Source organism: Amphiura filiformis, chromosome 14, assembly GCF_039555335.1.
Source record: "Amphiura filiformis chromosome 14, Afil_fr2py, whole genome shotgun sequence".
NCBI classification, from domain to species: Eukaryota; Metazoa; Echinodermata; class Ophiuroidea; order Amphilepidida; family Amphiuridae; genus Amphiura; species Amphiura filiformis.
In genome coordinates this window covers 47,749,413-47,764,515 of record NC_092641.1, presented here as the reverse complement: position 1 = coordinate 47,764,515, position 15,103 = coordinate 47,749,413, and the positions used below count along the sequence as shown (strand labels likewise).

The 15,103-nt window shown below is 36.5% G+C and overlaps 1 protein-coding gene across 3 annotated transcripts in view; it reads right to left on the bottom strand.

Annotated features, from left to right (window-relative positions):
- Positions 1-655: 655 nt before the first annotated feature.
- Positions 656-15,103, bottom strand: part of LOC140169060 (alpha-2,8-sialyltransferase 8B-like) — a 132,223-nt gene continuing 117,775 nt past the window's right edge. For 2 of the 3 annotated variants that reach the window (XM_072192340.1, XM_072192341.1), the window contains exons 2-4: positions 9,777-9,809; positions 8,764-9,303; positions 656-1,397 (exon numbers count right to left, since the gene is read on the bottom strand). In XM_072192340.1, the coding sequence (XP_072048441.1) occupies positions 1,118-1,397; positions 8,764-9,303; positions 9,777-9,809 (853 nt within the window). In that variant the 3' untranslated portion in view covers positions 656-1,117. The remainder of the gene's footprint in view (positions 1,398-8,763; positions 9,304-9,776; positions 9,810-15,103) is intronic. The other variant, XM_072192342.1, reaches the window with a different exon arrangement.

Genomic DNA, 15,103 nt, shown 5'->3' with positions numbered 1-15,103 from the left:
CACCTTACTTATCTCTAATTGCAAATTTAAGAAGTTCATGGACATTTGGTAACTTGGTATATTAAATTGACCATGCAGGCTGACCTAGCTAGCTGACTTTGTCCATAAAACAAAATCTGTTCATGGACAGTTTGTAACTTGTTATTAAACTTCAATTTCAACTTCCAGACCACTACACTATCAATCTGTCAACACTCATAATATTGAAACTGATTATCATTCCCAGGTAACAAAACCCTCCACTATGGGCTACAGAACACAGTCTTATAAATAATTTCATGTGGAATGAGGCTAATATCCTATCCCCATCTCAAACTAGAAATCTCACTGCTGCATATATTTATGAACTATGTCATGAGGAGTGAGGTTATTTTAGGAGCTGGCAGTAGTCTGCATTTAGTGCATTTCTATTACTGAGATACCATGCATTATTCTACAAAATATTTTTAGTGATTACAAAGCAAGAGCATTTGCAAAAGAAGCTCGACTTAGAGCTACTTAGGTTCAAGGGTCAAATTTTATTTCAAGGTCTAAACTGAATGTATATATTCACTCAGGTGTACCTGAGCGAAAAAAGTCACAAAACCTGCAGCACCGGTACGGCTAAATGATTCGTTCGGAAGACACGGCTGAAATTAAAGCAACGATCGTCCGCGTTTGTTCAATACACTAACTGACCGAGAATAGGCGTGTGACCGAGAATAGGCGTAAGAGCGAAGACTGGGTTGTGAATGGAATAGTGAGTAGATACCAACCAATTTATACCAACCTGTTTAAAATGGGCTATTCCAGTTGAAATCCACACTACCCCTGTGGAAGATTTTGGAAATATCTTCCGCAGGGGGGGTGTCTTTTTCAAATGTAATTGATCAGAGTTAATCATTTTGAAACCCATACCCCACCCCCTGTAAAATGGCTTTACCTATATCTTCCACAACTGGAGTGTGTATTTCAATGAAAGTTACCCAATTGTCTATTCTATTTAAAACTTCTACTCCCTCTGTGGAAGACTTTAGCTAAATCTTCCACAGCGGTAGTGTGGAGTTCTAATGGAATAGCCCAATGATTCACTTTTATGACTCTTTCCAATTTAATTACATAAGCGTTATATCCCTGGTTATTGTAATTTCTCACCATAGCTACAATGGGATGTTACCAACCTTATTGCACCAGTTCTGTTCAAGTGTTTTAATAAGAAATATTCGTGATGATATGTGTGATTTGTATCTGACGTGAAGTTGAATTTTGTAGTTTCATAGTAATGATTAGACACAGGGTTATTGTTCTCATCCCGGTAAAATGGATAGAATCCGTAGACGGTGATTTTGTTGCAAAGAGCGGCAGCAAATGTGAAGCCAATTAGTCCACTTGTTGGCTGGGGAATATCCCTCCAGACACTGAAATAATGAGAATCAAATAGCAAAAGAGAGCGTTAAACATAGGGAGAGAGGGACAGGGAGATGATAGGGGCCGGAGGGGGCACTCGAATATAAGTGACGTACCGGAGTACAAAACTACACTGCAAAAATTGTGCCTTACCTGAGGACACTATTTTAAGACGCGACTTTGAAGCCACTTTTTAGCCATGTCCTTATGCAAGTCATGTCTTGCATGGAGACATGGCTTGTGGAAGGACAGGACTTTGAGCTATGTCCTTATCCAAGACATGACTAGCTACAAGACATCAACAAAGTATGTAGCTAGCCTTAAGTCATGTCTTAATTATAGGATCAGAATGGGTCATGTCTTACTTCATGTCCTAATTAAAGACAAATTATTGAATAAGTGACTTCTAACAAGTCACCAATGCTTCGAGTCGTGTCTTATCGCAATTCCCTATGTCTCTAAACTAGACATGACTCATATGCATAAGTCATGAATAACCACAAGATATGTGGTTATGATATGTGACTTGCACAAAGACGCTAAATTAAGACATGTCTTCTGAAGACATGTCTACATGCTAGACACAATTTTTGCAGTGAAGGGGTCTATCGGTGGCGATTTGTGTCGAAAAAGGGGGTCATTCAGTGGGGCTTCCAAGAAAATGGGGTCATTCAGTGGTGAAACGCTAAAAAATTGGTCGTCATTGACAGTGAAAAGTAACTTTCTGGGCAGAAATTTCCAAAATAATTAGCAATTTTGCAGCTAAATTACTACAAAAATGTAAAATTTGTTCAAAATGCGCGCGAAGCGATCAAAAATGTGCAAATTTGGTGTAAAGCAGATGAAAAAGGGGGTCATTGGGTGGCAGATTTGAAAAAAAGGTCATTGGGTGTCAGCTGATGAAAAAAGAGGGGTCATTGGGGGGCAGATTTGCCAAGGGGGTCTCAACAGGCACATGACGCGTACCAATATATGGAAGTCCTCCGGATAGGGGGCAGTCCGTTATGGGATCATGGCGAAATAAGAAAACGGGTATTATTCAAAAGGGACATTATTTGTTTTAAAAAAATGGGTTTGAGTACGGGGTTTGGTCAGGATTCGGGGCTATGGATAATAATGCATACAGAGTTTTGCTCGGTATTACGTCCATTCGGAATTCAGCCAACGGATATTACAGAAATATAAATTGTTTTATTATCCAATGGAAGCTTTAGGGTGGAGTATAAGCGTTTGGACAGCATTTTTATAGGACATGAGAGCACATCAGAATTCAAATTGCATTCTGGATACGAAGAGTGTTCTTCTGACCCCGCTTCTGACATCAAATAATTTTGATTTTTTGAAATTCGTGATATATAATACACATTTTATGGGAAATGATAAAAAAATTGACATTTTTGATATTTAACAGTCCTCGAAGTAATTTTGAATTTTGAATATCGCGTGTTGAGAGCCGACTATTTTTATTCGTTTTTATGGTCAATATTAGTTTGTTTTATTAAATAAAACCACGTGATTCGCGCTTAATAATTATTTTTCTAACATATAAAGCATAATGTTATGTTTGCCGAAGACTCCCTTTAATGTCAGTTATTTCTCTCAAAAGCAAACAGGGATTGCGCAAAGCAGCCAGGCCATTTACAGCAGCCAGCGCACACCCCATATACATACCATAGTATGCCATCGCTGCTATAGGGTCACCTCCCCGAGTTCGCGGGTAAAAGAGATATTTTAATGTCAATGAACCACCAGCACCATCTCCATCAGCACCACCTCCATGCCGCACCACCACCACCAGGACAGCCACCTCCATCACCATCACCACCACCTCCATCACCATCACCACCACCACCACCTCCACCAGCACCAACGCATAGGGCCTGCACTTTGGCTCGACATTTGAAAGGGGCGTGAATTCATTTTTGGATACGCCCCTATTATAATTAGGTAATACTCGACTCACACACATTCCCATGTACCACATGTAGTAAATCTGTCTGCTTTATCTGTATTCATCAAACATTACAACAATAGCTCTTTTACAGTGTGCAATCATTTGGCAATAATTGGGCAATAATAGAGGATGTGCGTGAAATTATTGATTGGCTCCATACAAAGGATTTGAACCGGTGTCCTTCATCGTAATCATGGCGCAATGCGGTGCATTCAATCAAACGTTGTCGTCAACCTATTTGATCGTATAGTGCATTTGTTATGTGTGTGAGACGAGCTGTCGCGGTAGATTGCAATAGCTTGTAATCATGCTTTTGTTGAATGAATTTGAGTACTCCGCCATATTTACGGTATGCTACGTCATAATCTAGGTGATTATTTGCATTGGATGTCTTGAATACGCTGGCGAAATTGTGTAATAATCGGATTAATGCTATAACAGTAGGTGAATACAAGTTTTGAATATATCGCGTTGCAAAGCCCCATTCAGTGATCCCAGCGAAAGTGAAAAAAAAAATCAAATTGTTACTTTTATACAAAAATTTAATGAAAAAAATTGGCAAAAAACCCAAGAAAACGGCAGTATCGACGAAGTTGAAGCCCCATTCAAATAGGCCTACATGTAGCTAATTTATATATAAATTACAGATTCACATAAATGCATTCTTTTTGTCTTAAATAGGCCTACGCGGCTTTCGGCTGAACCACTAGCAGAAGACACCAAATTGATGTTTTATGACCTTTGACATTCTTTTGTGACATGGTCAGTTCAATTCACGCCGAGTGTCCTTGACAGGTTTGACTCTGCTTCAGTGGTCATGAAAGAATTCAAAAGATAACCTCTGCCCCAACAATCCCAAGCAATTGTCTGAAACTGCTCTTCGGATGATGTATCATAAGAACTCAGTCGTCAAATGATGATAGTCATATAATGACCAAAAGATTATTACTGAGTATATCATTGAAGACTGAGTTCCGCAGTCTAGATCAAAATCTGAATTTTGATGATTACGATCGTCCGGATGTAAAAATGACTGATCTGAATGGGCCGTTAGTTCCCACCTCTCCTTACCCTGGCAATATGAATCAAAGAAAAATAAAGAAAAAAAATAAATAAAACAAGAAAAAAAAAGACAAAGAAAAGAAACAATAAAAGAAAAACAAATATGAAAAGTTCGAACAATATTTGGTTTATAAAATTAATGTGACCGTGATGAGGCTCGAACTCACCACCTTGCGATTTAAAGTTCGAAGCGCTCGTGTACCAAATTCTGATGCCTTACCAAGTGAGCTGTGCTCCTGAGATACGAAATAAAAAATAAAATAATACACTGTATACCTGCTTGTGTCGGTAATTGATTTGCTCAAATTCCTTAATGGTACAGTGCAACAGAGCAAAAATGCCCAAAATTTAAAAGCTATATAATTTATGAACAATATACACTACACATAAAAATACTAATACAAGGGAATTTCAACATAAGAATCCAAACAATTAAGTACCAACATGCACAGCTTTGTCCTTATATCACATTTGGGTTTTAACAAAATGTTATCAAACCTCTACTGTGATTGGCAGCTGCACAAGGCATCTCTTTGATAGCTGATAATGGCCATCCATTCAGCAAGTGGCTACTAACTGACCTTGACAGGCTTGAATGAGCACTGTCATCTGCTACAAAACCATCACACTCACATAATGCTACAGGGAGCACAGTACTTTGACAATGGAGTGAAAGACTATTATTATTGATTAGGCGCGGATTCTAAAAGTACAGCTCCTATGCGTGTATAGTAAAAAATTGGAATTGAATGTTTGGAATCATGTAACTAAAATACTAAATGCATTCTGCAAAATGTGCTCTGACCAATTTATAAAGCATTTCATTAGCTTTAATTTGACATATTGTTTGACATGTTTGGAATTATGGTAAATCATTAAATAATACATTTATTAATTAATCAATTATGTCAATTAATTAAAAATTTAATGCAAATATGCATATTTTCTGTGACCGAATTGTAGGATTTGACAAGAGCCATCTTTCTTGTAAGTTTGATTCTTATAACATACCGGTATCGTATTGCGTCCCGTTATAGTTGCAGAAAAAAATACGCGTGCAGGACACACACACGCACCCCCTCCCCACACACACACACCCAGAGGATCGTACCGCTTTACAATCGTATAACATTTATTGGCGCTAGTAGTAGTAAATTCCAATTTTCTGTGCTTTACCTCACTTGTTCTGCTCAAAATTAAAAGGGGACATATCTGACAGTAAAAGCTTACATTGTATGGAAATTATGTTTAAATTTGCTTAAACAGCACAAAACAGATAAAGCAGACTAATTTACTATAGGCCTATACATGTATGGTATGCCAGGGACTGTTTAAGAATATATCATTAGATTTATGATATTTACTTCGAGGACTGTTATATATCAAAAATGTGAAAAATATCAAATTTTAATAATTTGTCATAAAATTTGTATTATATCGTGAATTTCAAACAATGAAATTTATTTGATATCAGAAAGACATTCTTCGTATTCAGAATGCAATTCGATATGTCTGATGTGCTCTCATGTCCCACAAAAATACTATCGAAACGCTCAAAACGCTCATTCCCGATCCCTTAATTTGGTTAATTTTCTTTGTCTTTTTTTTTCTTTTCTTGTTTTATTTATTTTTTTTCTTTATTTTTCTTTGATTTATATTGCCAGGGAAAGGAGTGGGGGAACTAAAGGCCCATTCAGTGATTTTTTTGATTTTTTTTTTCATCCCGACGATCGTAAAAATCATCCAAATTCAGATTTTGGATACTAGACTGCGGAACTCAGTCTTCAATGATAGTCAGTAATTTTTATATTTTGGACATTATTATGACTATCATTTGAGGACTGAGTTCTTATGATCCGAGGAGCAGTTTCAGACAATTGCTTGGGATTATTGGGGCAGAGGTTATCTTTTGAATTCTTTCATGACTACTGAAGCATAGTCAAACCTGTCAAGGACACTCGGCGTGAATTGAAAGACCATGTCACTAGCCACAAAAGAATGTCAAAGGTCATAAAAGGCCTATGGCTGATTTTGTACCTTTCGTCATTGTCATAGATGTGCTAACATGGCTTGCTAGTATAGTGGTTCAGCCGAAAGCCGTGTGTCTAAGACAAAAAATAATGCATTTACGTGAGTCTGTAATTTATATACCGGTACTGACAGTATATAAATTAGCTAGGCCTACATATATTTGAATCGGGCTTCAACTTCGTCAATACTGTCGTTTTCCTGTTTTGTTTTTTTGCCATTTGTTTTTCATTAAAAATTTATAAACGTAACAATTTGATTTTTTTTTTTCACTTTCTCTGGGATCACTGAATGGGACTTTGTAGCGCGGATTACTCAAAACTTGTTTTTACCTACTGCTATATAGTCTGATATAGTATCAATCCGATTATTACATAACTTTGCCAGCGTATTCAAGACATAGGTTATGTAAGGGATAAACTGTACATGGGTATAGGCAACGCGCTGCAGGGTCTATTGTTCTATTGTTTCCGATTAGAGCGCTGACATATTGGAAAATGTTGCCAATCAATATTCATGAGAGTGTACATTCAACGTCCAGTTTGCGAAATTGGGTGAGTTGTGTTTGGTAGGTGTGAAATACATCTGACTGGGCGTTTTAATTACGTAACGAATAAAGGCATTGACATCGTCGAATGGCTGCCCAGTGCTGTTATGTGTTTAGTTATTATATAGGCCTAATAATTATTATTAAATGTATTCATCATTCCTTTCTTTTCCGTACTTATTCTTTCCTAGGCCTACATTTTATCACTCCCTCGCTCTCATTGGCCACTGTCACCCTCCCCCTCTCACTCCCATCCCATTCCTTATATTTCTATTTATCTACTTGTTTTTATTATCCCTTCCTCCAGCCTTTTCTCATTCTCCATATCCTCTTCTCTCCTCTTCCTCCTCCCCCCTCCCAAGACTTCTCACAGAGGTGAATCTGTCCCTCCCCAACCCCTCCCCTCTTTGGATACGCCACTATTTCTATACCAATCTCCTTCTTAAAATAAAATTAAATGGAAATTTCTTAAAAACAACCTTTATAGGCCTATACTTATACTTACATGTATACGTATAGCGATTACCATTATACGGTGTAATATAGATAATGTATATGGACTGGAAATGGCAGCCTTCATACATTCTAATGTGTAATCGATCACCAAGAGCATTCAATTTATTTAAATGAAACACCTATCGTCAGGTGGGTGGTAAAGATGATTGCATCGACAGCTAAAGCCTCTTTATAGTCTTCAGACCCACACAAGCACACATTTGGAATACATGAGTACAATGGTACCACTTTACACATGACTGCCCTTACACATGACTGTAGTGTGGTCACTTATTGATACTCGCCTGTTGTGTAGAGCGTTAATATGATGCCGGATCAGTGACCAATTTAATGGCGGAACCCTTTATTCGAAACAATGGTACCACTTTTATGAATAGCCTGTCGCAACTTCTAATCGGCATCAAACGAACAAAAGATTATATAATCTATTGCGACTCTATTTCTATTTAAAACCTCTTTGGGTATAGGCGTATAGAGGCCCTGCATGCTTTTATCGATTGGCTCCAAACAAAGGATTTGAACCGGTGTCCTTCACCGTAATCACGGCGCAGTAGCCTACAATCCATTCAATCAAATGTATAAATCTGGAGGTCACATCGTCACTTTAATCATGCTTGTTGTAAAAAGTTTGTCCAATGCATATACTGTGTGTATTGTTCCCGGGTATTGTCAATGCAGTCAAGCAAACAGGTATTATATTTTGAAAAGGCCGCTATAGTATATTCACAGGGGTGTCTAGAATGGCCAATCATATGGGACATAATCAAATTGCAGTGACTGCTTCCTTTGTTACCACATGTCAGTCATCTTGTGATTATTGGACCATGTAAACCTGCAAAAAACGAGCCAAAGTGCAGGCCCTATGCCACCAGCACAACCACCACCATCTCCACCAGCACCCCCATAAACATCTCCATCACCACCTCCACCAGCACAACCACCTCCACCACCACCACCATCACCATCACCAGCACAGCTACCTCCATCACCACCACCACCACCACCACCACCACCAGCACAACCACCACCATCTCCACCACCACCATCGGCACCACACCATCAACACCACCTCCATCACCACCACCACCATATCCCCTCCAACACGAGCACCACCCCTACCACGAACACAACCAGGCTACCAGCACAGTTTAATGTGGCCTCCCTGCATAATAGTAATACTAAACATGCTAAAAAGAAACAACAAAATAAAACGCTACTCTACAACAATAGAACAAAAATTATTTGATCTAATTTATATTTGCATGCTCACTTTTTTACCGGCTTGACTATGTCGGAAGCTGCAAATGCTAAACGTAGTTCGTTATGTTGATGATTAGTTCCATTCAATATATCATACATTGCCCGTAAATAGGTCTGACTTAACTTTGTACGTTTACAATGCCAAAGAATTGTATTTTTGGGTAAAGAATACAACCTTTCTTGGACACTAGTTTTACTACGTAAATCAGTTCCATTTGTCAAATTGCCAATCACCCAACCTAGTCCTTCCTTGTTCATGCTCATTATGGTAGTTTTTAATCCAACATCATCTGTGTATCCCTTTAGTGTAGCCATATTAAATCGAAGAACAAAGTCCATTCCATCAATTTCGTTTCCACAGTGACTGTTCTTGAGAATCCCGCCATTTCCGACAACAGCGCATGTGTTGAATTGACGTATCCCGGATGAAGGATCAGGGTACAGCAACATGTCATTATATTTTGGTGACCCACGATAGTTGTCTTTTTCGCCTTGTTTGTAGAATGCATGAAGCGTCCTACTTAGTGGAAGAAGCTTGAATATGTAAGGCCTGTTTAGAAAGACAATAACACAGACAGAAGTATCAATTAAAGAAACAATAATAATGACAATAAGGCTAAAGAAAACAATTGTTATGTTTCAAAGCCCATGGCAGTTTCAAACATGAATGCGTAATGCGGCTTTTTTTAAAAATTTAATTTAATTTTATAGACTTTTTTTAAAACTTTTGAATTAAGATGTCATTTTCGAGTGTTAAAAGAGCCCCTGCACTGCTCCTTGTCCATGGGCCCCGAATCTCAGCGTAAGTATAAGTAAGTTGCGTACTTGCGTTTATCATTTTATTTGGAGTAGGATCGGCTTTCAAAGTTTCATAAGTCTGCTCGTCTTCAACATTTCATAATTATGCTTTCTCTTCATAATTTATTTTGCAAAGTACAACTGTTGACCTGCTTTTATCAGTGCCCATAAAAATATAAAATGTTTTTGATGAACAAACCCAATTAATCTATTAAATGTTCTTACCGTAATGTTGTTCTATTGAACTCCGGCCACAATCTAGAAGAAAAAAATACACAGTTAAAATTAATTTTCAAAACAGTCTATCAGATTCAGATTCAGATTCAGATTAAATTTATTTCAAATTCGTGGCCCGTAGGCCAAATTACATGAAATATTACATTTGCATTGTTTACATTAAAAGACATAAAAAAACACATATAAAATATACATAAAAACACCAAAAATTACTCAAAGAAATTAATTGCACTTGTTGAGGCAAAATCTCACACTCACACTCATACAGCTCACACATACGCGAACTCAATACCTAATGGAGCCTATTGTTGTGGAGACATTTCATGCGTCCAATCCACCCTTATGAATCAGCCTTATGGAGTCTTAGGTTTAACAATTCCTTATGGAGCAAGTAACTAATTTGCATATTGTGAAATTATTTAGCCAATCACAGTTTACTTACCTCACTTGTAAGGCCTTAATGTTATAATAATACCTTGTGGAGACTTATCAATTACATTAATGTTTGGAGCAAGTCAGTTGGGTTTAATGTACATGATTAACCCTTTTATCCCTGGTAATCTCATTTTAACAATTTAAAGGCTCTATTAGCAATTCCACCAAACATCTAAAAACATTAAAATTTGTTATAAATAATGTTAATTGAGGCATATGTATGTACAATTGCCACTGAATATGTTTTGTGTGAAAAAAATAACCAAAAAGATTGAACACAGCATGTATTGTAACATTCAAAGCTCCAGTCATTTGTGTGCAATTAATTACTATTATACTCGATGGACAATAATAACCCCTGATGATACAAATTGACAGTGTACCTAAGTTTTCAGACATATCACTTGCAGGGTAAGTTAGCACACATACAACCATTACAAAAATGCAACAAAAATGCAAAAATCAGAATTTTTGATGATTTTTGATTTTTCAAATTGTCGCTAGTGTCTTTAAACGATTGTTATGTATTACATAGATCCTTTTCTCTGTTATATATAATATTGTATACAAGTTTACACACTTTGTGTAAGAAATTGAACATCCCACAAGGTATACAGGTTGAATATCTGATTAACAATGGTATATTTGGCGGTACCAAATTTGAGATTGGCTAGATAATTTCACAAAATGCAAATTAGTTATTGGTTCTGGAAAGGTTATTTAAACCAAGTGGCTAGTACTCCATAAGGCTGTTTATAACACCTCTTAAATTTAAATAGCCATTCCAGAACCAGTAACTGATTTGCATATTGTGAAATTATCTAAATGTTTTGAGTTTCTATGTGGATAACCTTATGCAGATAATGTTGATACAAAACATGAATGCTCCACAAGGAAAAAATGTTCCACAAGGCTTTTGAAAGTGTGAACTATCCTTACACAAGTATTAAAATGCCTTCACTTTGTTTACAGAACTGGGTTGTTCCTGTGTTTTGTTGTGATTAAAATGCCAAATAACAAATTACCAGTTCATTCCGGAAACCTGTCCCATCCAGCAATCTGATGAATAACAGGAAATAGTTCTGCTTCACAGGCCAATACCAGTAAAAGAATATCAACCTGATAGGGTGGAGACAGTTTGATATTACAGTGTGTAATTTCTTCAAACTGTTTTGTTAATTTCTCTAATGGAAGGTTTTGATTTAAATCGGACATTTCTCCAATATGCTAGTCTTTAGAAATTCAGAGGTTTTTAATTCTGAAGGGTTAGGGCCTACTCCTTTGACTATTTCTATTCTAAATGGTTGTCTCTCCCCCTAACCAAAAAACCTATTCCATCTGAGACTTGCATGTCCCAGAAATGATAATTTCAGAATAAAAGCGGTTGAGAAATGATATTTGAAATAAAGTTGTAACTGACCATATACTATAGTTTTCTGTTGCATTAGAAAGGACACTTTCTAAATTTTTATCCCAGGTCTCAATTCAAAATAATAAATACAAATTGTGACATAACTTATGCAAAATTCAAAACTTTTTATTTAACATTTAATGTTGAAGCAAAAACAGAGTATCAAAAATCTTTACATGGCAAAGATGAGTAACCAAACTACATTGTATTCTTGTAAATCCCTCCATCACTTTTTATATTTTAAATGGAAATTGTACTATAGACCCTATTGACAGTTGCTGCGTCTGCCACGCAAACTTAATTTTCCACCAACATGGCGGCGTAGTCAATAGGGTCTATACAGACTGTCCCCAACAAAACTAACACTCAAATTTTACACTTGTTAGGCATTAAAGTTAAATAGATGTTTGGAACAAATTAGATATGAACGTCAAAATCTTGTTTGGGCCACTTTTACCATTGAAATGCATGCAGGACTGGTTTACGATTTTTTTCCCAAATGAAATGTTGAAATTTATTTCCTTTATATCATAACGTTTGATTGCAATGACAGTTTTCAACCAAATAAAGTTCAGCTAAAAGCTGGAATCTTCTCTGTAAAATATTGTAATAAATTATATGCCTTAACTTGTCTCATAGCAAGCCCGAAACAGGGCATCAGTTTTCGGGGAACAGCCTGTATATAGCAAATGATGTATAGTTCTGTATGCCAGCCATTGTGCATGTTGTACAAAACTCTTTCATGGTTGTTGTCGAGATAATTGAACTTGCAAAAGTTTAACATGCATAAATAGCATTTAATAGCACATACAACTATTCCCGGACAACCATAATCATATTCACAGAAAATGTATTTGGAATTGTGAGGGTAGACTCGGCAAACTCCCAATTACGGAATTCCATTGTTGGTCACCTGGTAAGTGGAAACACCTTTGGTATTCACAATGTATAGTTTCAGATTATGGCGGAGTTGTGATGAAAGCATATTTGGAGGTACTACTACAAGTACTAGTACTATTAAAGTATGTTATTCAATAACTATGGTTCGACCCTGGCCATCGTAGGTGACCAGCTGACAAATATACATTGTTTATAGATGCTTCCTTGGTGCCTTAGACAGGGAAAGGATTTGGAAAATAGCTGTGAATGTAAACACTTTAGTGCTTCTTCTGGTCAGCTGTAAGTTGTGTTTCTCCGTTACTGTTGGAGGAAAACAAACAATGCAATAAGTGATACCCCGTACTACCATGGAAAAAAGAGATAAGATCTCTTTTTTCCATGGTACTACTGAACTGCAAGGACAAATTGACTTCCATACATCTTAGTTTTTTCCTGTTAATTATCACCCTTAAGGGCAGACAAATGGGTCTCTATGTAATGGGTTCTCTTTGGTGTGAATTCTTATTAACCAATCCTCGATTTCGCATTCTTTATTTTAGCATTTACAACTGTTAAGCGCATGCATCTGATGTTACCTCAGGAAAAAGAGCTTCCAAACGATTCAGGGAGGTCATCAAGTTATTATAATTTCACAGATAAAAAGCAAAATGGCTATACTGCTAAGAAGCCATGTTTTTTGCGTTTATTCTTATCTTCACCTACCATCATTCAAAGGCCAGATTAAAATGGCTATAAATTTGGCAACAGTGTAAATAAATATTAGTACAGATGAAACTTGTAATAACAAAGTTGCAAGGGACAGAGAAATTAGTTCTTCATATCCAAATTTCATTATATCAGGGTTCTTAAAATAAACACCGAAAAAAAGTAACTCCACAGTCATAGGAGGGGTCACAACTTTGATTACAATCATCGTATGATGACATAATTTATATAGAACTTCGGGGAAAATATTCTTAGGCACATTTTGCTACCAAAGACGGTAAGTTATCAATGATTGGCAGCGGTTTATGAAAAATGATGCAATTTAAAAAGCTATAACTTCAGTAGATCACGCAGTGGAAACTGCTGAGCATGGCTGATCACATAATGCAGTAATTGGCCTTTGTTGATTTTTGCACAGTAGCCGCTCAAAGCCCAGGTCAATCAATTCCAATAGGAAGTTTGTGTGTGAGATTTTACATTAGCGTTTTGCTCATCATTTGAGACAGCATTTGTGAAAATGGAATCACCAACACATTCATTTGGTTTTTAATTGTAAACGCATACAGGTTTTATGCAGCAAAAAAAAAAATCCACTGGTTTGAAAAGTCAATTGCGTACTGCTTTGAACATGCAAGCTTTCAACAAAGCTGTACCTGCATTGACCCTATAATAACCTTGTTAGAATTCAATAGTCCTATTTCACATCTTTTCATCCACACATTTAACATTGAAATTGATTGACCCACGCTTTGTGCGGGTATGGTCATCAGATGGTACAACGGTGGACATGGGCCAGTTACTACACATGTGTTTGGCCACAATTGCCAATGTCCACCCTATAAAGTTGCAGCTTTATAGGGTGCAGGTCTATAAAGTTGCAGCTTTTTAAATTGCATCATTTTTCCTAATCTGCTGTCAATTGTTGCTAATTTACAGTCTTCTGTGGCAAATCTGGTATCAAAATGGGCCTAAGAATATTCCCTAACAGTCTATATAAATTATGTCATCATGCGACGATCGGATTAAAAATTGTAACCCCTGCAGTGACTGTGGAGTTACTTTGTTGAGGTGTTTAGTGTGTTATAAAGGATATATAACAATGAAGAAAAATACTTCTTTATAACAGGAATTTCCTTATATCAGATTTTGTTATGAGGTTTTTACTGTAGTAAACATTCCTACTTAAATTTTGCTCACCATTTTGTTATTGATTGATTGCTCCAAAATGGTGCAAAAAAGAATCAACACCAGGATTGGCACCAAAGAGAAACCATACATGATAAATTTTTATTTTTTGCAAAATTGGTAAGGTAAAAAAAGTCAATTGATAGCTAAATACATGTATTTATTAAAGTGAGATATGTGCTGAAGGATTTTATTTGTCTTTTCCATGGTGTCTAAAAAATGTAAAAAAAATAAGTAGCCCTTTCTTCAAATTAGTGCCATTTTAAAATTTGTTTTCCAATAATGAAAACAATTAAATTTTTCAGAAGACAATTTTCTAAACTACATAACAAAAGCACAATTTTGCATTAGGCAATTACATTTTCCCTAAAACATGGGCAAACAAGAGCAAACAGTGTCAGACCAATTACTCGTGCAAATTCCCCAATGTAGTGACTGTTGTTAGAACTGTTTATGGAAAAAAGATGGGAAGCTCATGTGCTCTGGTTAAAGCACTGTAGCAACCCCTACACATTCTCTATAGTCTACTTCCATTTCTAGAGGCAGTATTTTTCCCTGTTAATCTCTATTTAGTAATGATTGCAAATACACTAAAAAGTACACATTTTTATGTAAGGAAATTATGCAAAGAATCAAAATGGCATAACTAAGATTCCTGCAGGGAAAATAATTTTCAAGA